At 39.3% G+C, this 24,435-nt stretch overlaps 1 protein-coding gene across 2 annotated transcripts in view; it reads right to left on the reverse strand.

Moving 5' to 3' along the window:
• Positions 1–24,435, reverse strand: part of rev3l (REV3 like, DNA directed polymerase zeta catalytic subunit) — a 107,118-nt gene that overhangs the window by 2,198 nt on the left and 80,485 nt on the right. For both annotated transcript variants that reach the window (XM_057822074.1, XM_057822075.1), the window contains exons 25-31: positions 23,741–23,947; positions 23,535–23,644; positions 17,894–18,008; positions 14,130–14,267; positions 13,876–14,066; positions 5,981–6,227; positions 5,255–5,470 (exon numbers count right to left, since the gene is read on the reverse strand). In XM_057822074.1, coding sequence (XP_057678057.1) covers positions 5,255–5,470; positions 5,981–6,227; positions 13,876–14,066; positions 14,130–14,267; positions 17,894–18,008; positions 23,535–23,644; positions 23,741–23,947 — 1,224 coding nt within the window. The remainder of the gene's footprint in view (positions 1–5,254; positions 5,471–5,980; positions 6,228–13,875; positions 14,067–14,129; positions 14,268–17,893; positions 18,009–23,534; positions 23,645–23,740; positions 23,948–24,435) is intronic.

The raw sequence follows: 24,435 nt of genomic DNA on the forward strand, positions 1-24,435 counted from the left end.
CTGGACCCGATCGATCGGGATGCCCATCAATTGGGACATCTCTAGTTGTGACCTAAAAGTGGTTTATGTTGCTTAGGTGGGTTACCTAGCTTACCTCTCTCATTCCTTGCTGCAAGCAAGTAACTTTCTAATATCCATTTGCAAGAGTAATGGTGTTTTGAGTCAAATAGAACTACATCTTCTTACAGATTACTGGGACAAAATGCTTGTAAAACAACTGGAAATGAGGATGAGCACATATGCAAAATAGTTAGAAGGTTATAGCCCAAAGGTAGGCAATGAATTAATACAGATTGATTCCATTCATTTTGGTCATATAAACAAATAGCAATCAATAGCACCAGTATTGATACAGATGAATGCCACATATCATATTATAACAATATTTGACTAAGCTCTTGAGAGCCTTTCACTCAAATCGCATTTATTGTCATTGAATTCATAGCCAGTTAGCTAAAAGATGGCAGCTTATCTGCTACTTCAATAGGCGAACAAAGAAACATCAACACAGAGGTAAAAACGAACAACAACAATGGGCAGTTTCATACCTGTCAACCCAAGGCCGTTGGCAATCTTACAAATAGTGACATATGCCCTTACAAATTGGTGACTAATCTTACGTTTTATATACGTAGTTTGCAATATGAAACAAAAATAAAACAATTCTTAAAATAATATGAATTTATTGGTAATATTGTCTCATATAACCTGGTGGACTCAATATCTTCAGCTACATCATGATAACTAAAATTCAACAGTGACTTTTGTTATAATTGTATGTAGCACTTTTGGCAATTTCTATCATCTCTTTTAATGGCTGCAATTCAGCTTAGAGATGTCCCGATCCGATATTTGGATCGGATCGGACGCCGATATGGGCAAAAAAATGCGCATCGGTATCTGATCGGCCAACACGGGAAAATTCCGATCCAGACTTCTGATCCAGTTTTTTTTTTTTTTTTAAATCCGGTCCGGGTTTTTCAGCGCACTGATATACATAATCCATTCCAGTTTTTGCTTCGGTTTCCCTATAATCCGGTCCGCATTTTACCGCACTCCTTCAACACACTACATTACCGTCTCCCAATTTACCGAGAGACTTTATCGGTAAAAATGTCAGCTGTGTGGGATCATTTCACCTTAAAGGACGAAAAAGACGAAGAGGCAGAGTGCAACATATGCTACAATAAAGTCAAGCGTGGTGGTAAAGCTGTAAGAAGTTTTAATACAACCAACCTAATCAAGCATTTAGCGACATACCACCACAAACAGTATAAGCAGTATGTTAAGAAAACCGAAGACAAAAACAAAGGTCCAACGCAACGAACACTGGCAGAAACTTGCTATGCGTGACAAACTGGCACTTGACAGTCCCAAAGCCCAGGGAATAACAAGAGTCATTGCCGAAGAATTCATTCTGGATGACGAGCCATTATCTCTCATGAGTAAAGATGCACCATCCAACACTTTTATGCTGCATTCCAGAGAAGTGGTAAGTCGGATTTATCCCACTCGGATGGTACCAGTTCCGACCTCAAAGCGTTCCAAGCAAATGTAAACAACAAAGATGGCTGATTGCAACGAGGTGTTTTTTATTTTGGCCATCCAAAGACATTTTGACCTCCAGCGAACCTACCTTCCTATAAGCGATCAAATAGTAGAAAAACAACGGCTGCGTTATTGACCACACTGTAAACTGCCTTTTTTTAGTTACATCCTTTGCTGATCGTCAATATAAAAACATAGCACAACAAAGATAATTCACTGTATGAGAAAAAAATACATGGCGTCTCAAATAAACTTGATTTACTTCATTATTGTGTTAATAATGTTAGTGCCATCTTGATTTATTGTTATAATAAACAAATACAGTCCTTATGTACTGTATGTTGAATGTATATATCCATCTTGTGTCTTATCTTTCCATTCCAACAATTTATTTTACAGAATATATATATAATTTACAGAAAAATATGGCATATTTTATAGATGGTTTGAATTGAATTAATTAATTTTTAAGCTGTAATTAACTCGATTAAAAATTTTAATCGTTTGACAGCCCTAGTTTTTATATCAAATTATTACAACTCATACCGACATTTATCTTTTAAGAATTACTTGTCTTACAGATCGAGGATCACTTTAATTCACTTATGCTATGTAACATTTTTCTATTTCAAGTACATTTTTTGTTCAATTTTCACACTACTTTCTGTAGGCGACAAAACTTTTATCTAGCCAAAATTTGACCTTTATGTCTTCATTAAATGATAAATCTTTTTTCAGTCAAACAAATATATTTTTGTACATTCAACATCAATTGGGAGGGTCTTAGCTTTCATATGAGCCATTTCTCAAACCAATTGAATAATTAAAAGCCAGGTTATTAGCAATTGTTTCTGCAAAATGGATAAGCGACAAGACTTTTGTCAGGGACTGTAGAGCAGCACAGTGTAGGAAGAGGCGAAGGACAGATGGAAGTTGATGAGCATGAGCAGAGGTGAATTGACTATCAAGAAAGGATGTCCCAATTTTGTTTTGGAATACTGATGGCTGAAAAACAAAACATGGCACTTTTTTTCCCCCAATTTGGCCAAATTTCAAAATTGTCCGATATGCATGTGTGATACATCATTGGAAAGCATAAAATCTCCATTTTCTGGGGGAAGAAAAATTTTGAACAGAAGGGCATTTAAAAATATATATATATGTTTTGTAAAGAGCAAAACCCTATCTGGAGGTGAGAGCACGCGAGAGCAGAATTACAGACGCCATGACTTTAACGAGATATTATCGCCTTGTTTCGATCCAAAAATTCCATGTAGCATGTATCACTGAGTGTCAAGACACAGCTGTGAATGGCCACAGCTGGATTTTTGGGGGAATTTTATGGGTGAAACATGGTAATATAACAAGGGTCATGATGCAGAAATCGCAGACATCAAGGAGTGGTCGAGATTTTCATTTTCATATATTTACCCTTTTAAATGTTTTTTTTCCTCAATTTTTCTTTGTTTCGATCGATTATTTTTCATCTAACATATCGGAGCAAATGTGACAGTAACAAAAAAAATAAAATTAAGCGACAGGTATGAGGTAGATATCCGTGACTTTTTTACAGACGCCATTTTTTTTATTGTGACATAATTTGTTTAAAATATGTGAGTGAATAATTTTTAAAAGTCTTTTTTTTTTTTTTACGAAATATGAGACATCAATGAATGATTCAAACCTAAAAATGACAGACATTTTGAATAATAAATCTAATTAATTACCTTCGTTTTATGGCTGGGTTGAAACAAAAGCGGTTGCGCGACGTTTGTAAATGGAGGTTTTCAGGGTAAAACGGACAAATTAAAAATAGTTCGGGGGCTTAATGCGCCATGACTCTGCTATGGCAGCATATAGACATTGTTCTATCAAACACAATAGTTGTTTTGGCTTGAAATACAACAGTTTCTTTTAAAGAGGAGTGCAAGAGCACAAACTACTTTTTCAGTCTTATCTGTGTTTTCCGCCATATACATGGTTTAAAGCGCTATTCCTGACATTTTATTATACAGTGCCTTGCAAAAGTATTCGGCCCCCTTGAACCTTCCAACCTTTCGCCACATTTCAGGCTTCAAACATAAAGATATAAAATTTAAATTTTTTTGTCACGAATCAACAACAAGTGGGACACAATCGTGAAGTGGAACAAAATTTATTGGATAATTTAAACTTTTTTAAAAAATAAAAAACTGAAAAGTGGGGCGTGCAATATTATTCGGCCCCCTTGCGTTAATACTTTGTAGCGCCACCTTTTGCTCCAATTACAGCTGCAAGTCGCTTGGGGTATGTTTCTATCAGTTTTGCACATCGAGAGACTGACATTCTTGCCCATTCTTCCTTGCAAAACAGCTCGAGCTCAGTGAGGTTGGATGGAGAGTGTTTGTGAACAGCAGTCTTCAGCTCTTTCCACAGATTCTCGATTGGATTCAGGTCTGGACTTTGACTTGGCCATTCTAACACCTGGATACGTTTATTTTTGAACCATTCCATTGTAGATTTGGCTTTATGTTTTGGATCATTGTCCTGTTGGAAGATAAATCTCCGTCCCAGTCTCAGGTCTTGTGCAGATACCAACAGGTTTTCTTCCAGAATGTTCCTGTATTTGGCTGCATCCATCTTCCTGTCAATTTTAACCATCTTCCCTGTCCCTGCTGAAGAAAAGCAGGCCCACCACCATGTTTGACAGTGGGGATAGTGTGTTCAGGGTGATGAGCTGTGTTGCTTTTACGCCAAACATATTGTTTTGCATTGTGGCCAAAAAGTTCAATTTTGGTTTCATCTGACCACAGCACCTTCTTCCACATGTTTGGGGTGTCTCCCAGGTGGCTTGTGGCAAACTTTCAACGAGACTTTTTATGGATATCTTTGAGAAATGGCTTTCTTCTTGCCACTCTTCCATAAAGGCCAGATTTGTGCAGTGTCCTTTGGACAGACTCTCCCACCTCAGCTGTAGATCTCTGCAGTTCATCCAGAGTGATCATGGGCCTCTTGGCTGCATCTCTGATCAGTTTTCTCCTTGTTTGAGAAGAAAGTTTGGAAGGACGGCCGGGTCTTGGTAGATTTTCAGTGGTCTGATGCTCCTTCCATTTCAATATGATGTCTTGCACAGTGCTCCTTGAGATGTTTAAAGCTTGGGAAATCTTTTTGCATCCAAATCCAGCTTTAAACTTCTCCACAACAGTATCTCAGACCTGCCTGGTGTGTTCCTTGGTTTTCATAATGCTCTCTGCACTTGAAACAGAACCCTGAGACTATCACAGAGCAGGTGCATTTATACGGAGACTTGATTACACACAGGTGGATTCTATTTATCATCATCGGTCATTTAGGACAACATTGGATCATTCAGAGATCCTCACTGAACTTCTGGAGTGAGTTTGCTGCACTGAAAGTAAAGGGGCCGAATAATATTGCACGCCCCACTTTTCAGTTTTTTATTTGTTAAAAAAGTTGAAATTATCCAATAAATGTTGTTCCACTTCACGATTGTGTCCCACTTGTTGTTGATTCTTGACAAAAAAATTAAATTTCATATCTCTATGTTTGAAGCCTGAAATGTGGCAAAAGCTTGCAAGATTCAAGGGGGCCGAATACTTTTGCAAGGCGCTGTAGATAAATGATTAAAAAAAGTTTGCTCACACAGTAGTGCCCCAGCGTCGTATATGGTCTAGTGATGCCCCTGGGTGCGACGCTATGGTATTACCTTGAGAAGCTGTTCTTGTTCTCGCTCCAGCTGCCTCATGTCCTGGTGGAGGGTGACGGCCACGCGCTGTGGTGAAGCACGGCATCGCGCGCACACACCAAGCTGGGTGAGCTCGTCGCAGACGGGGCAGTGGAGCGTGGTGAAGTACTGCGAAATGGTGCCTTTCCTGGCCACGTCGTCGCCGCCTGTGCCCGTGGAACCGGTGGCCTTCTGGATCTGCAAAAGGGACTTTATCAGCAAATTTGTGTATGTGTGTACACAAACACACTTTATACACGCACATAATCTTTATTGTAGAGGGCTAGGATTACCAGAATTAGAAAAATATATAGATTAGGAGTGGGAACCTTTGGGTATTTATTTATTGACTTTTTTGAATTCTTTATTTCAGTACATATTTAATTCCATTTTTATTTATTCCGTGATGATTCATAAGTGGGTATCATGGTGTTAGCACTGTGGTTTTGTGTTTGTGTTGATCAGGGTTCGATTCCCGCTCACTTGCTGTGCCAGGATGGGCATCCACTACATGGAATTCTCTCTCATTTGTTATCGTTGATTTTATTTATCATTATGTTCATTGAAATTAATAGTAATGCATAGTGCCGTGCAGCTTCACCAGCAGAGGGCGTGTATGCTCTTCATTAAACAGCAGCCCTCCTTTGTTCTTCATCACCGATAACTCATTTTCATATCACTGACGGCGAAAAGACGTCAAACGCTCACCCTGGGAAGCTCCTGGTACCAGCTGAGCACGTCGACTCCAATTAACTGGAACATGCGGCCTAGGGGAGGCAGGATCTGCTTGGTGATGTAATAGGTGGCGTTGAGGCGGAGACCGGGATCCCGCAACACTTCCAAGGGCCGGCGGACCAGCTGGATGAGGGGCACCCCGGGCGATCCGTACACCACCACGTAGGGCACGCGTTCGCCTACGCGGGGTTCCAAGCGACGGTCGTATGACATCATACGCCTGCGGGATGAGGAGCAACCACTCAATCACATTTGATGCAACGAGGGTGACGACCAATGGTCCAAATCGTAATAAATTCATTCAAATTCTGAGACACTTTGCATTAATTTGGAGACTTTCCTGGGTCATTTCCTGTTCATTAACCTAAAATCAACAGAAAAATACCTGTAAATGCCCCAAAACCAACAAAGAGTGACCCAAAATCAACAGAAAAAGACCTGTAAATGCCCCAAAGAACATTCGCTCATTTGCCTCACCCAGTTAAAATGAATTGGGCATCTTGTGCCACCAGTAGCACTGAAACCAGAGCATTGAAAGCTAGTCTTCCTGATTTGGGGGCATTTTTGGGTCACTTTTGGTTCATTTTAGGGCATTTACAGGTCACTTCCTGTCAATTTTGAGGTAATTCCGTTTCATTGGGGGACATTCCTGGGTCACTTCCTGCTAAATAACCCAACGTCAACTAGAAATGACCCACGAATGCCCTAAAATCAACAGGAAATAACCCGTAAATGCCACAATGAACATTCGTTCATTTGCACCTCCCAGTCAAAACGGACTGGACATCGTGTGCAGGCAATAGCACTTTCACCAGGTAGTGCAGCAACGATTAATTGAATAACTCCAGTAATTCGATTAGAAAAAAGCTTAGAATCAAATTTTGCTTCTTTGAGTATTCATTTAATTAGACTAGCATTATAATGATTAGTTTTGAAAGTGTTTGCAATTAGTTTTATTGATTTGGCAGTGAATATGACAACTCATTTAACATGGCTGAATACAGCTGCTCCCTGTTAAGACCAACATAAGATAAGAGTTAGTTTGAGCTATTTTTTTTTTTAATGCATTTGTAATTTAGTTTATATTTAGCTGTTTTTTTGTGGGAATATGTGTTTGAACAATTTGTTGAGAGCATGGTTAAAAAAACGTTAGCAATTTATAGCATTTAAGCTAGCGGACTTTTGCTATGCAAGTTAGCCAATTGTCCTTTTGTTGGACTTAGATCCTTTTTTTTTTTTTTTTTTTTTTTTTTTAAACCATTTGTGGCTGAGCTCAGGTATTTTCATTTATTTTTAAATGAAAAGGCAATTTTGCACAGTTTGAAGAAACACTCAGGAATTTTGGAAGTGCAATCCCAGCAAGCCTTTGTTTTACAGCCTAAAATTTATTCTGCAATGCATTAAATGTTCCTAATCCGATTACTCGAACTAACTAGTTGCTCGATTAATCGACTACTAAAATAATCGATAGCTGCCCTAAAACCAGACCATTCACAGTCTTCCTGTTCAAAACCCAAAATTAACAGCAAATGACCTGTAAATCCCCCCAAATTAATAGCAAGTGACCCTGAAATGCCCCAAAATCAACATGAAGTGACCAAAAATCAAGAGTAAATGACCCGTAAATGTTACAACAAACTCTCGTTCATTTTCCCCTCCCAGTCAAAATGGATTGGACATCCATATATGCTCCAAAATTAACACGTGACGCGTAACTTCCCGAACGAACAGTAGTTAATTCAACCCTCCCAGTCAAAATGGATTGGACGTCTAGCACCGTCAATGACACCAAATGACTTGAAATGTCCTGAAATGAACTCAATGGCTGCCTTTGACCGCCACAGACATTAGGGGTGGGAACCTCTTGGTACCTCACGATTAGACATGTACCGGTTTCAAGGTATACCATGGTATTAAAACATTAAGGTTTCAAAACCGCAAAAATTTTCCTTCATACCGTCCTTAAGGTATTAGTCATTTTTTATGTCTCAAAAATGCATCGAGAAATCCCTTGCTTGCAGCTGCCAGGCTCAACCCTCCCCCACTGGTTGTTGCTTAGTGTCACTGTGTCAGCTGTGCTACATGATGACTGAGGGAAGTGAAACTCCTGAACTTTTCCCCCCCTTTAAAAAAACGAAATTGCTGGTATGGGAATACTTAAGCTACAGAAAAGTTACAGACGGCCACGGCTTAGAGGAGGGCCAACCGACATGTAAGACATGTTTGCGGAGGGTGGCCGCTTAGGAGGCAATACCTCCAATGTGATTTCACATCTATACAAAATTAAAGGTTTGTAAACACTGTCATGAACGTTTCCCACCAGCTACGAGAGTTAACTCCAGTGTGTTTAGTGGGTCTAGCGGTTGTAAAACGTGTTTTTTTTTCTCTCTGGCAACTGTCTGTGTTTAGAAGAGAATGTGTGTATAATGTAAACATGATACGAGTCATACATATGTGCTTTGATTGAAAAATAATTCAATTATTTTTGTTCTAATTGTAATAATGTTTGAGGTAGATAGTACCTTTTCTCGTAGGCACCATCTGTTTCAATTATTCTAACACACTCAATATAATAGAAAAGACATTTAACCATAGTTTAATATTATAAGAATTATAATAGAAATTATAATATACAGACGCACTCCTCACAAAGCAGGAGGCCAGGGCTGTAGATAAGCAAAGGAAAATGACGCCATCGTCATCTCTTCGATGGGGCCAAGACACCCCGGCCTACCAAAGCAACACCCGAGAACAGAAAGAACTAAGTTTGAGAGCTCGGCGCCTCTCAGACGTCAAGGCAGGCCCAACCTCCCACCTCAGTTGCCTTAGCAACCACGTCCCAGCAACCAAAGGTGACACACGAACTTGACCGCCCAAACCCGCAACAGAAGAATTATCCTAAAACAACACCCTTCGCCTGGCCCACCCCACCGCAGACTTCAAAAGACTTGAAGGGTGATAGGGTGACCTTGTCTCCCCGCAGCCTTCAAAAGACTGAATGTTTTACTAAGTGTGGTCATTTTTCTCGGGAACCTTTTGTTGACTTGTGATAGGGTGACCTTGTCTCCCCGCCTGAGTCTGTTTCTGTTTCGCCTTGCTGTTTGATTACTCTCGACCTGAATAAATTGTCAACTTGTTTTCGGTGAGCCTTCTTTAAACCTTTCAAAATGGAGTCAGTACAAAGGGTTAAGACTAGGAGTTAGAACCTCTTGGTACATCACGATACGATACGACTTGCGATAGAAAGCTCACGATAACGATCTGGCGATATCGTGATACAACGAATATCAATACATTGGTCAGGAAATCATTCTAGGATATTCCACAAGCAACTAATAAACAGAAAACCAAGCTTCTGCTGTGAATTGGAATGAGTTTATCACTAGTAGACGTCCAATCCATTTGAACTGGGAGGGTGGCAGCGAATGAACGAATGTTCATTCGCTGCCATCCCTCCCACTTCTAACGGATTGAACGTCTATGGCTGTCAGTGGCAGCCAATGCCAAGCAATGAGGTAATTTTGGGCCATTTACCTGTTGATTTTCAGTTACTTCCTGTTGATTTTGGGGTATTTTATGGGTCACTTCATGTTTAGTTTGAGTTACAGAACAGGAAGCGACCTGGGAATCACCCAAATGAATAGGCAGTGACTCAAACTCAACAGGAAATGACCTGTAAATGCCCTAAAATGAACCCTAAGTGACCTGTAAATGCCCTGAAAATCGGACAGAATGACTGAATGCTCTAGTTTCGAATGAACGAACGTTCCCAGTCTAAATGTATTAGGCGTCGTGCACCATCGATGCACCCTTAGAGTTAACTGAGACACTATTATGGTGGAAGATTTTGGTAGCAACTTGGTTCTGTTTTATTTTTTCGACATTGACACCTTTTTAAAACGTCTTGATTCTTGGCAGGAGCATATCGATAACCTTTTGGGATACAAAGTATCACGATATATCACCATTTCGTTATTTTGTCACACCCCTAGTTAAGACTTAGATGAATGCACAGAGTTTGGCCTTTTGGCCGGGCTGTCGGCATCCCGCCTGCCCAGGTCGTTGGAGCTGCACCAACGCAGGTCCGGCGGTTCAGCTGGCGCGATTCCGGCAGTCTGGCTAAAAGGTCAGATTCCTTCATGTTGAACTGTGGGTTTAAGCTCATCTAAAGGACTGCATTTAAAAAATAAATAAATAAATAAAAAAATTTAGTTTTTTAATTTTTTATTTATCTGAACTTAACATTATACTTATGTTTAAATTTGCTAATACGTTTTGAAAAATAAAAATCCTCTTCATTGGAAAAAAGTGATCAGATATCTTAAAGTAACACATTTTAGAGCTGTAATGCAATACCATGATATTTTGGCTTAAGGTTATCATACATTCAGAATATCATACACGGCACATGCCTACTCACGATACACGGTACGACGATTATCGATACATTGGTCAGGAAATCATTCTAAGATATTCTAGAAAACAACTAATTAACAAACAAAGCAAGCTATTTTCATCCTTCTGCTTTGAATTGGAATGAGTTTATGACTGGTAGACGTCCAATCCGTTTGAGCTGGAAGGGTGGCAGCGAATCCCACTTCAAATGGATTGGGCGTCTATGGCGGTCAATGGCAGCCAATGAGTTTAATTTGGGCGCATTATAGGCCATTGGCTGTTGATTTTTAGTCACTCAACCTAACCCCAAATGAATAGGCAGTGACTCAAACTCAACAGAAATTGACCTAAATGAACAAAAACTGAACAGTAAGTGCCTCAACGATAAAAAAACAAAACAAAAAAAAACCTTACGGTTCCAGAGAAATTCGCCAAAAACTGTCCCATTAATTTCTAATGGGTTGCCATTAAAAGACTTTTGAGTCCAAATTTCCCATTCATTTGCAATGCCATTTATTTTGCACTGACGCCCATGTAAACAGATGCCAATGAGGACGATGCACGTCAGTGCCATTGACAGCCATGTATATCGATTCTATTGATGCCAATGTAATTGGATTCCATTGACGCATCTGTAAGTGGATGCCACTGACAACCATGTACGTCCAAATTTCCCATTCATTTTCAATGGCATTTGCATTGCATTGAAGCCCATGTACACAGATGCCATTGAATCCATGTATGTCAATTCAATCGATGCCAATGTACTTGGATTCCATTGACACATATGGAAGTTGATGCCATTGACGGCCATGAACGTCCAAATTTCCCATTCATTTCCAATGGCATTTACTTCGGTTAATGCCATTGATGCCCGTGTATGTCGATTCTATTTATGCCAATGTACTTGCATTCCACCGATGCATATGTAAGACGATGCCATTGATGGCCATGGACGTCCAAATTTCCCATTCATTTTCAATGGCAAAAAACAAAAAACAATGTCCCCAAATCAACAGAAAATGACCAGATATCAATAAGACGTGTCCCTGAAATGTCACCAAACCAACAGGAAGAGACCTGATATCAATAGGACACGTCCCCCAAATTTCCCCAAATCAACAGGAAGAACCAGATATGACCAGGACATGTCCTCTAAATATCTCCAAATCAACAGGAAGTTCCCTGATATTGTCCAAATCAACAGGAAGTGCCCTGATATTGTCCCCTGGGCGGAGCTAAGATCTGTATCTCCCCACAGGAAAGCCCTATAGTAATTTCTCAAGAAATTGCCGTTTAAGTTGTAGAATGATTTCCTGACCCGTGCATCAATAACTGTTGTATCGCTATACTATTGTTATTGTAAGCCTTCCATCGCAAATCGTACCATGAGGTATCAGAGGTTACCAACTCTACACCCAAAAAAAAAAAAATTTTTTTTTTAACACCATTTTTAACTCAACAAAGTCTACTCAACTGGCATCCACTCATTTAATAATCAATTAGTTTTTAATTTTTCATAGCAGGCTTACCGGTAATTGGCATTTAGAACTACGATGTGATTTGGACACATCTGCATTAGAGGGTGAAAAGCACCATTTTTACAGTCTGGATTTAATTGGACACTGCAGTGTAATTTGAGCCTTGCACGTGAATTGCTTTAGCCCTTATAAACCAGGTTGCTAGGCAACAGCCTCGTCTACTGTACATGTTCAGCCAGACGATGAGCAGCAGGAGGATTGAGTGAAGCAGCATCAGACAACAACGTACAGTATACGGCTGCAGCAATCAATTATTTAAGTCATCGATTAATCCATCAACTACCAGTAGTTCGTTCGAATAATCGAGTCATCAGATTAGGAACTAATAACGCATTGGAGAATAAATTTTAGGAAATGAAAGGGAATAGTATTTTTTCTCATATTTAATGTTTGACTGTTTATATTACTCTAACACTCCCAATATAAAATAAATATTCATATCATAGTTTAGGAAAAGCAAGCAGAATATATTTGATATTATGAACAGTTTGACTTGAAATGATTAGAATTTGCAGCGCCAAGACAACGGGCGGATAAGGGCAGAACAGATACAGGACGCCTTCTGAGTCCTGACCACGGAAGCCCAACGTGAACGTCATGCAGGTGACTGAGCAAGAGTGACGGTGACAACCAGGTGATAGGCATGACATCTAAAAGCCCACGTCTGCACCACCAAATCCCGTAATCAGCTTATCTGGACAATCCAGAACAAATGGCGGGACATCTTGTCTTGCCACAAGGAAGGTCTGCTACGGAGGAACCCGCGACCGAAAAGTGAACACTCAGCACTCACGTGGCGCTGTCTCATTGCCCTGACAACAGTCACGCCCAAATTCTCCTGTCCAATCCACAGCAGACAATAATCCTAAACAATGCCCAAACACCCCCCTCTTCCGGACCACAGCCCGCTTCAACAGAGCCTTTAAAAGACTGAATGTTTAACTATCGTTGCCTTTTCTCGGGAATCTTTTGTTGAATTGTGATATGGTGACCCTGGATTCAGTTTGCCTCCTCGCCTGGGTCTCTTTGAGCTGTATGATTGCTGCAGACTTGGAATAAATTGTCAATATGTGTTTTGAAGCCTTTTTCCAGCTTTTAAAATGGAGTCAGTACAAGGGGTTAAGACTAAGGTCAGGATTACGCCGGCCTGGGTCGTTGGAATTGGGCTAGGTTCTTGCAGTTCGGCTGGCGTGATTCAAGATGTAAAACAAAGGCTTGCTAAGACTGCACTTTCAAAAGAACATTAATTGCGAATACAAAATAAAATTCCTCAGTGTTTCTTCAAACTATGGAGAATTGCACTTGCATTTTACAAGAGCAATAAATGCCTTTCAAAATAAGTTAAAATACCTGAGATTAGCCTCAAACGATATAAAAAAAAAAAAAATCATTAAATGAGGACCTAAGTACAACAAAAAAACAATTGGCTAACTTGCATGGCAAAAAGTCTGCTAGCTTAAATAATGCTATAAAATGCAAACATTTTATTTATTTATTTTTTTACAGTGCTCTTAACAAATTGCTTGAACACATAATCCCACAAAAAAACGCAAAATATTCCTATAATAGTAATCTAAATATACAAAGACAGACCTATAATCTAAATTGTGAATGCATTAAAAGAAATAAAACACCTTAACTTATGTTGGTCTTAACATGGAGCAGCTGAATTCAGCCATGTTAAATGAGTTATGTCACTGTTGCCACTGGAAGTGCAGTGTATCCACCCAAATCAATAAAACTTAATAAAAAAAAAACTTTCAAAACAAACCATTAGTACACCATTCTAATTAAACGAGTCCTAGAAGTAGCGAAATTTGATTTGAAGCTTATTTCCAACTGAATTACTCGAGTTAATCGATTAATTGTTGAAACTCTAGTAGTACAAACTACAAAATGTTATTCGTTCTCCAGACGTGCACCCAAACACACCTGGTGAGCTCCAGCGCAGGGACGCAGGCTCCGGGCCGGTACGAGGAGCCGCCTCTGTATTCCTTTGCGAAGGTGAGATCTTGCATGCTGGCCCTGCCGTCCAGGACCTTCACGCACTGACGCTGAACAAACAGCTTCACCTGGCTGATGTCCCGCGTCTCAAAGAGAAGCTTGATTGAGCGTTCCAAAATCTAAGGAAGACGCACATTATTGAGTTTGGAAGGGGTGCGTCGTAGAAACAGTTTGCCCGTTACCTTGGAAACAGCAGGGCAGCCATCACGCCGCACTGTCTCAATACCTTTGGCGTCAAAAACAGGCTCCTTTTGGTCGAGGCTTTCGTACATGTAACCTACATAACGCTTCTTTGTCTGGAGAACGCAGGGCAGGTACACCTGAGATACACATAGTTCCATTGTCTAACTACATGTACATTGGAGAGCGATGATTACAACCTCCGTGAAGTTTCCCCATCAGACGCAAATTTATATTAAAATGATGTCAATCATTTGTGATACTTTTGTGCTGTAAAACGTTTTGTTTGTGCTGCTATTGTTTTTGCGAAATGTACAATTATTTTATAGGTCAATCTGAGGTCAATCAGCCCCCTATTCTGATCTAAACTGGGTAAAAACGTTTTCAATCATATGTGCTTACAACAGTTTTGTAACTTTTAACTTGTAAAAATGACATCACATTGCCGCCGATCTACAGCACAATGGTACTACAATTGTGCCCTATGTTTGTGTAGGTTTGTGCTGTAAAAACTTTTGTTTGTACTTCTAAGGTTTTAGTTATAATGATGGAAAATAATGCTTTTTTTTTTTAAGGTCATCTAGAGTCCACATAGAGCCCCCCCCCCCACACACACACACACTGATATTGACCTGGAACAGGTACTTTTACAGTCGTTTGTGCTGCTACGGTTTTACAGATATACCGTATTGGCCCGAATATAAGACGGTGTTTTTTGCATCGGAATAAGACTGAAAAAGTGGGGGTCGTCTTATATTCGCGGTCTAGACATTATACCCATTCACGACGCTAGATGGCACCAGATATCACTGAAGCGATGTTCTGTCATGACAGATCTCAGCTTCTCTCAAGTTTAACCAGTTTGCATTATTTTATTGCAACGTTTTTCTGTATTCCGATTTGTTTCAAAATCAGTTACAGTTAGACTTCACTTTGATGGTTAATGCAATTTTGTTGTTTTATCACAATAGATTGGTTTATTTACATTTCAAAAACCAGAAGCCATTCATTTACGAATGTGAACTTTAGTTTACATATTTAAATGTTCAGTTATTATGATTTGAATGAGGCAAAATAACATGCTTTTTCTCACAAATATATTGTTATAATCATTCGTTTTAGATGCACTGTAATTATTTTCTTTATAAAAATTAATTTGGTGTTCAAAAAGTCTTTTTTCAAACTTGAGTCTTGAAAAAGAGGGGGTCGTCTTATAATCAGGGCCGTCTCATATTCGGGCCAATATGGTACTTTTTTTTTTTTTACTGATGCTGTGACCACCAAAAACAAGGTTTTCAATCCAGTGTATAGGGCAGTACTTCTCAAATAGTGGGGCACAACTGGGGACCGACCCCCCCCCGCAGTGCGATGCCGGGTGTGGCGCATGTGACCTCGGGGAACATCCTTTTTTTGCCGTACTAGAATAAAGTGTAAATGCACATCCACTCAGCGGGTGGCAGGGGTGCCCTCATTTTCAGAGCATGTGGAGTATTTTTGAACCAAACAAGAGCACACAGCAACGAGCACTGGAGATACAGTATGAAAAGCTAAGATGAGGAAATATGACGAAGCATATCTGGCATTTGACTGACTTTTAATACAGTGTGAGAAGAGCTAATATGAGGAAATATGACGAAGCGTATCTAGCGTGTGGCTTTGACTTTTAGTACAGTGTGAGAGGAGGAAAGACCAGTCTGTTTACTGTGGCTAAAAATGTTTGCAGCAGACAGCAGGAAGCCAAATCGATTCAGACGTCACTTAAAGATATTAGACCATTGATGAGCCTCTTAATTTTTTTTCAGCGAAAACATGCAGATTATTGCCAATAATCGTCCTGCTTCGTCAGTGTTACATCAGTAAACTAACGAGCACTGTTAACATCATAAAAGGTGTCATACAAAGTTGCTCTGTGCAAAATAACCCCACACCATAGCAAAGGAGCTGATAGTGCCTGCAGCAAAATAAAAACTGTCCTGTTCAATGACTCTGTCCTTTTGTTCTAATTATTTGTGTTTTTTTGTCAAATTGTTTGGCATATTATCCTTATGAGTTAAAAAAAAAAAAAAAGTACCTTGAGTGTATTTTTTTATAGTTTGAATGTGCCTTTTTTGTTTAATTCCGGTAAATTGATGTGCTTTGTCTTTTCTATTACAAGCATTGTTAACCCATTCACTCCCAGCCATTTTCACCGGAGCAAGGCCCTTCGTTCCCGGCCGTTTTACTGGATTTTGACTGATTTTGCAAGGCCCACAGAAAATTCTGTTCTATTGTTATATAAATATGGAACCCACCAAAAGAAAGATTAGACTCTCTTCTTTCAGCAGAAAAAAAAGTTTGTTCATATCTTTATCAATTCTTTAGAAATCAGCATTAGAAAATAGCTTAGTTTGAGCAATTTTCCAATTTCTGATAAAAAAAACTGAGAAATTGAGCTTTTCGTGAAAGCATACATTTCAAACATAACTTTGACTTATACACAGCTATTTTTTGCTTTCGTTACATCCCAAACACCTTAATAATGTTTTGCTTTCACAAAATATGATAATCAACAAGACAAATAGAGCTTTTGATAGCAAAGTAACAATTATTTACACATAACTGAAAGATGACTGTGTTCTGGCCGCGACAGCCGGGTAAATTTTTCCCTTATCGCCGTCTGTCTCATAAAGATGAATTTTTTCGATTCTCTGCGGGCTCTGCTCGCGACCAGCACGGACTGTACAGCATCTAGTGGTCCCGGTCGTTGTGCTCGGTCGTCCATCGCCTGGCATCCCGGGTGTCCTACCAGTTGTTCTGCTCGGTCATCTGCCGCTTGGCATCCATTTGGTCGTCTTCCGCCGGCCCCTGGCCGTGCAGCTTGGCCGTTCGTCGCCGTTGAATCGGGTTGCGGGTCTTACCAAATGCGCTACTGCCCTCCAGTGGCCAGTTTTGTTGCTTTAAAATGGATTTTCAGCTTTGTGCTTTGGAACTAAATTGAATCACGGCCCAGAGATGTCTTTTTTGGAAAAAAAAATGTAAAAGACGTATAAATACGTCTTTGGGACACTGAAACAATTAAAAATAGAAGGTATTCATACATTTTTGGGAGCAAATGAGTTAATAAAGTTACATTTTATTCTAAGTTGATCTATATTATCTTTTTTCTTTAATATTAAAAAGAACACCATGTTATGCAGAGGTGTAGTTCTAATAACAATTTTATAGACAAATGATACTATTTACAGTGGCGGCAGAGAGTTGGGGGGGCGCGAAACGTTTACCTCTTCCTGGAGAGGGGGCATAAGAAAAATAACTGAGAAGCACTGCTATAGGGTGCTGAGTGAACTCTGAATGACGTAAAAGTGATTATTTGTAATAACTGCAAAACCATTGCAGCACAAACAAAACTTTTAGCAGCACAAACATAGCACAAACAAACGGCACCATTGTAGTTTCATTCCACCTTAGATAAGGGGCTTAGTGACGTCAACGCTGCAAATTAAAAGCAGAATATCTAAAAAACCGTTGTAGCAAAAATGAACATTTTTACATTACGAACAAAGCACAATGACTGACACTATTTTTAGCCGTTTTAGATCAAAATGGGGGGCCAGTCGACCTCAGATTGACCTATCTAAAAACTGTAAATACTGTATTTCTTTCTGCATAAATGTACCACAAACGATTGACATCATTTTTATACAGTATAAATGCGTGTCTAATGGGGAGGGTAACTTCATGGAGGTATGGATCTAGTGTGTCCTGTCGGTTCTTTCTTCACAATTACCTTCTCAAATTTGAGCTTCACTGGCTTTGGGTTGGTCGCCGTCACGGCCTCTGCGATCTCATTGCCGATCTTAAAGGCCTGCTCTTTGGTGGCTCCTTTCAACAAAACGAACATGCTGCAAAACAGAAAGCATCTTGCTAAGAATAGGAGTGGGAACCTCTTGGTACCTCACGATACGATACGATTTGCAATACAGAGCTCACGATAACGATGATCTGACGATATGGCGATACAACGATTATGGGTAAATCATTCTAGGATAGTCTACAAACAACTAATAAACAGAAAAACAAGCTTCTGCTGTGAATTGGAATGAGTTTATCACTAGTAGACGTCCAATCCATTTGAACTGGGAGGGTGGAGGGTTCATTCGCTGCCATCCACTTCAAATGGATTGAACGTCTATGGCCGGTAGTGGCAGTCAATGCCAGGCAATGAGGTAATTTTGGACCATTTAAGGTAATTTACCTGTTCATTTTGAGTTACTTCCTGTTCATTTTGGGGTATTTTATGGGTCTGTTCCTGTTTACCTTGAGTTACAGAACAGGAAATGACCTGGGAATCACCCAAATGAATAGGCAGTGACTAAAACTCAACAGAAAATGACCTGTAAATGCCCTGAAATGAACAGCAAGTGACCTGTACATGCCCTGAAAATCGGACAGAATGACTGTGAATGCTCTGGTTTCGAATGAACGAACGTTCCCAGTCAAAATGGATTGGACGTGGAGCACCGTCAATGTAGCTTTAAAGTTAACTGAAACACTATTATGGTGGAAGATTTAGGTAGCAACTTGTTGGTTCATTTTTTTTTTTTTTTTAAAAGACATTGACACCTTTTTAAAAAGATATCTCGATTCTTGGCAGGAGCATATCGATAACCTTTTGGGATACAAAGTATCACGATATATCACCATTTCGATATTTTGTCACACCCCTAGCTAAGAAACTGCAAAAGATTATAATCTTTTCACAACATCATGATCACCATATTCTGACATATGATAAATTAGAGCAGAAATATTTCAGTATCACAATACCAAAATTAAAGCTCTACATACTGTATATTTATTTAGATTGGGCTGAAAGAAAAGATCCCATTGTGAAAAATGTCTATAAACATATATTTCTAATGACTATATAGAGTATTTATGTCCTAAAGTTTAAAATTAATCACCAAATTTTCTGGACTACAAGTCACACTTTTTTTTTTTTGTAAAATTTGGCTGTGTGTGTGATTTTTACTCAGGTGCTACCTTATATATTGTTAAAATAAAGTACAGTGATCCCTCGTTTTTTGCGGTTAACGGGGACCAGAACCTGCCGTGATAAGTGAAAAGCACAAACCAATTTAAAAAAAAAAATTGTTTTTTGTGTGTTCAATGTATTTATTTAGCTTTAGCATTGGAAAGAGATACATATAAGACATGTCCCCCCCCCCCCCCCCAATTTTCTCCCTTTTTTCAACTTTTATGCATGTGTATATATATATATATATATATATATATATATATATATATATATATATATATATATATATACACCGTAATTTTTGCACTATAAGACGCACCTCACTATAAGCCGCCACCCACCAAATTTGGCACGAAAAAGGCATTTGTTAATAGATATGCCGCACTGGACTATAAGCCACAGCTGTCCTCACTGTATTATGGGATATTTACACCGAAAAATATTAACCGGTAACACTTTATTTGACAGCGGCATCATACAACTGTCATAAGACCAAATTAACCACCATTCATTCATGCTGTAAAATGCTTCATTTGGCCATCACTCCTCCCTTGTGGGAGACAGTCAACCTCTGCTGCCACCTGCTTTCAACACTGTTGTTGTCCAACATGAATCCTTGCATGCATTGCAGCACTACAGATGTAAATAACAATCAAAATTCATGTTCTGTGCTAATTATTTCTTCACTTACTGTTCCAGTTGTTTCATTAATTGCTTGTTATCGTATTTAGTAACACTTAAATTGACAGTGGTGCCATAAGACTGTCATTAGACAATCATAATTATGACATGACACTGTCATTAGCATTAATGAATGCTTATAACATATGTCATTTAGTGTTATCCAGCAAATTATCTCACTTTTGAATGCATGTAAAATATCCAACCTGGACATAAATGGAGTTAGTGACATAATTTGCCAGATGACACTGAATGACATCAGTCAAAAGAATTCAGTAATGCCCATGATAGTGTCATGTCATAATTATGACAGCCTTATGACAGTCTTATAACGCCGCTGTCAAATAAAGTGTTACCGATAAACCCCCAAAAAATCAACAAATAAGTCGCACTGGACTATAAGCCGCAGGATTCAAAATGAAGGAAAAAAGTAGCGGCTTAGAGTCCGAAAATTACAGTACTTTAATAAATGGTTTTTAGGCACTTCAAATGTAATAATTATGTTAAGTTTTAAAAATGTTACTGTCCCACCAAAAATGGGATATTAAATGTTTCACTGAGTGAGTCCACTCAAACCCGCTTACGCTGCTCACATAAGCCCTTTTCACACAAATATCAAGGGAAATTCTTGTGTAAGGTGACGTGGGATTTAATCGCATCATTGCTTTCACACATGTAGAGATGTCCCGAGAATCACGTGCGTTGGACACTTTCACAGGACTTGTCCTGTGTTGCCCACTGGCGCTCTCTGCGCGGGGAGGGTTGCTGGCGCAATTTTATCACCTGGACATTACGTTATTTTTAGTCGTCATTGGCTGTCACAATGTTGGTTAAATCGTGTTTGCTCCACAGTGAGCATTCCCAATGTCGTAACTGCAGCCAATTCAAGCTAATCAAGACTGTATTTAAGCCCAGGCGATTCAAGAGAAGAATATCGAGATATTACGTGCTGGCGCCATTCGACACCTCTGACGGCCTTGTTTTGAAATCCTCTGCGTTGTGCTGGTATTTGAGAGCACTGTATTTGTTTTGTTGTCTAATCGACTCACTGCCTACCGCTTAGGTTAGTATTATTGATCCCCGTCGACCTACTGTCACAGACCCATTGTGTTATTCCCCCTTTTCCGCGATCGTGTGTACTTTTGTTTGTATTTAATAAACCCTTGAACGCGTCCCTCCGTTGTTTTCTGCTTTGAAGCACAACCTTGTTTCCGCAGTAGCGGACACGAACATCGGCAACAAAATAAACCACACATTTCCAAAGATGACGTTGGACTCTCTTCCTCAGCTCTACGATGCCGTAGCAATTTAATTTTGTTATGTTTTCAGTTTAACTTATTCACTCCCAGCCATTTTCACCGGTGCAGCCCCCTTCGCTACCGGCCGTTTTACTGGATTATGACTGATTTTGCAAGGCCCACAGTAAATTCTGTTCTATTGCTATATAAACATGTAACCCACCAAAAGATTAGACTCTTCTTTCAGCAGGAAAAAAAGTAAGTTCATAATCTTTTTCCATTCTTTAGAAATCAGCATTAGAAAATAGCTTAGTTTGAAGAATTTTCCAATTTCTGATGAAAAAAACAGAGAAATTGAGCTTTTGTGAAAGCATACTTTTCAAACATAACTTTGACTTTAACACAGCTATTTTTTTGCTTTAGGTACATCCCAAACATCTGAATAATGTTTTACTTTTACAAAATAACTAGGGCTGTCAAAATTATTGCGTTAACGGGCGGTAGTTAATTTTTTCAATTAATCACGTTAAAATATTTGACGCAAAATAACGCACATGCCCCGCACAAACAGATTAAAATGACAGCACAAGTCATGGCCACTTGTTACTTGTGTTTTTTGGAGTTTTGTCGCCCTCTGCTGGCGCTTGGGTGCGACTGATTTTATGGGTTTAAGCACCATGAGCATTGTGTAATTATTGACATCAACAATGGCGAGTTACTAGTTTATTTTTTGATTAAAAATTTTACAAATTTTATTAAAACACAAACATTAAGGAGGGGTTTTAATATAAAAATTATATAACTTGTACTAACATTTATCTTTTAAGAACTACAAGTCTTTCTATCTATGGATCGCTTTAATAGAATGTTAATGTTAATGCCATCTTGTTGATTTATTGTTATAATAAACAAATACAGTACTTAAGTACAGTATGTTGTATGTATATATCCGTCTTGTGTCTTATCTTTCTATTCCAACAATAATTTACAAAAATATGGCATATTTTATAGATGGTTTGAATTGAGATTAATTACATTTAATTAATTTTTAAGCTGTGATTAACCCGATAAAAAAATTTAATCGTTTGACAGCCCTAAAAATAACAAACAACAAGACAAATAGAGCTTTTGATAGCAAAGTAACTATTTATTTACACGTAACTAACTGAGGGATGACGCTGTCGTGGCCACGACAGCCGGGTATACTTTTCCCTCATCGCCTGTCTCATAAAGATGTTTTTTTTTTTAGTCTGTGGGGTCTGCTCAGCGAGCAGCACAGACTCAACGGCATCGTCCGCTGCACTGGTGGTCCCGGTCGTTCTGCTCGGACGTCCAGCGCCTGGCTTCTCGGGCGTCCTCTAGGTTGTTTTCCATTCGGTCGTCTTCCGCCGGCATTCGTTGCCATAGAATCGGGTTGCGGGTCTTACCAAATGCGCTACTGCCCTCCAGTGGCCAGTTATATTGCTTTAAAATGGATTTTCAACTTTGTGCTTTAGAGCTAAATTGAATCAGAACCCAGAGATGTCTCTTGTAAAAAAAAAACAAAAAAACAACAAAAAAAAAAAAACAAAACAAAAACATAAAATACGTATAAATACGTCTTTGGGACACTGAAACAATTAAAAATATAACGTAATTATACGTTTTTGGGAGCAAATGAGATAATTGCCATGTTTAATGCTTTTCGTCTTACTACGAAAAAAGAGGAAGTGACAATCGGCCCGCCATGATATTTTATCAGCCATCGTGTTGTGACCCGGGAATTTAACACCTGCTTTCACACACACCGCTTCCCAGAAAGTCCCGGACATTACACTAAGACGCGACCCTTGAAATGTACGCGTAATCTCTGTGTCAGTCGACCCGGGAAATTGTTTGCACACGTAAGGGATACCAGTTTAAATCCCGTGATTTTTTCACGGTATTTCGGTGTGTGTGAAAGGGGCTTAAGTCAGCCTTATGTTCTTTTCTATTTTTATTGTAATGACTGTAGTGACTGTTCTAATTGGTCTGTTCCACCCGGAAAGGTTGATAGGTAATTTGTTACAGCACAGTTACTGAGGATTCTTCAATAATGACCTGTCTGTGTGTTGTGTTCAATAGAGCGCGTTGTTGCTTGGAGTCGTGCGGTGTATGAGACACAAGAGCAGCCAGTGAAAAAAAGGCCCGGCTCCAAGGTCAGTGCCCACATCACTTGCACTTCAAGATGAAATGACTAATCCTGTGGTTGGATATTATAAATTAAATTTCTCTATAAAAATGCTAGTCATACTCCTGTGTGACTTTTATGTTTTTTTTTTCTTTGTAATTATATATTTTAAGGCCTGTGCGACTTATAGTCTGGAAAATGATTTGTAAATCTGACTCTTGTCTCAGTCTCTCACCAACCATTAACCTCATATACAAAACTGTTACTCTACTACACTGCTCACATAAAATGAGCCAAAACAAAGGTGAAGAAATGATACTACCTGTCCGTGTCTCCATACACAACACGAGCTCCCCATTTTTTGGTGTCATTAACCAGCTTGATGGCTCTCTCCAATGTTTCTCGGGCTTTGTGGACAATGCTGTCACCAACCTGCATACGCGACAAAATAGCGAGCAATTTCAACTGTAGAATATCCGATATTTCACACGTTCTCACCGTCACAGTCGGAACTCCGGAGTAGCTCACCTCCACACTTGGCATGCGTCCAGAGTAGTTGGCCGCGGTGTAGCCAAAGGTGACGTTGGCGATGAGCTTGAGTCCCAGCTGACGCGCGTCCAGCAGTTTCATCAGGGTTTTTTCCTGCTTGTAGGCTTTCATTGACTGCTTCACCATAATGCGCGTGTTGAGGATTTGCTCAAGCATGTTGGGGAGGACACCTTTACGCACTGAGGACTACAAAAACAACATAGTTTAGAAGATGTGGATCTGAATCGGACGTGAAAGCAGTATCATGCTTATATACTGTATGCTAAAGTGATATTGAAGGAATATATTGAATTATACGTATTTGTTCATTGCTTTTCTATTGCTGTGCTTCAACTTATGCATAAGTAATTTGTAAACAAATTGAACTCTCCTCCTCTAAGATATTATAAGGGATAGGAATTTATTGCTTATACTTTGTATTTTTCCATCGTGCAGCTAAGAATTTCCACTGGTGAGGCTGACAGAATGACCTCGAGGGGGTTAATTTGTGAGCAGACACATGCAAAAGTATGATGGAGGAAGGCCAGGACCGAATCTTCTCGAAGACATCATGGTGCACTCAAGAACCGAGGTCTAGGGCGGCGTACTTTTAATAGCTCATTGACTAATTAATTAATGATGATTAATGTCTAAATGTATTTAGCTTTAGTGTTTATTGCTTTCTTTTGTTCATG

The sequence above is a fragment of the Corythoichthys intestinalis genome, chromosome 19 (assembly GCF_030265065.1).
Source record: "Corythoichthys intestinalis isolate RoL2023-P3 chromosome 19, ASM3026506v1, whole genome shotgun sequence".
Lineage (NCBI taxonomy): Eukaryota > Metazoa > Chordata > Actinopteri > Syngnathiformes > Syngnathidae > Corythoichthys > Corythoichthys intestinalis.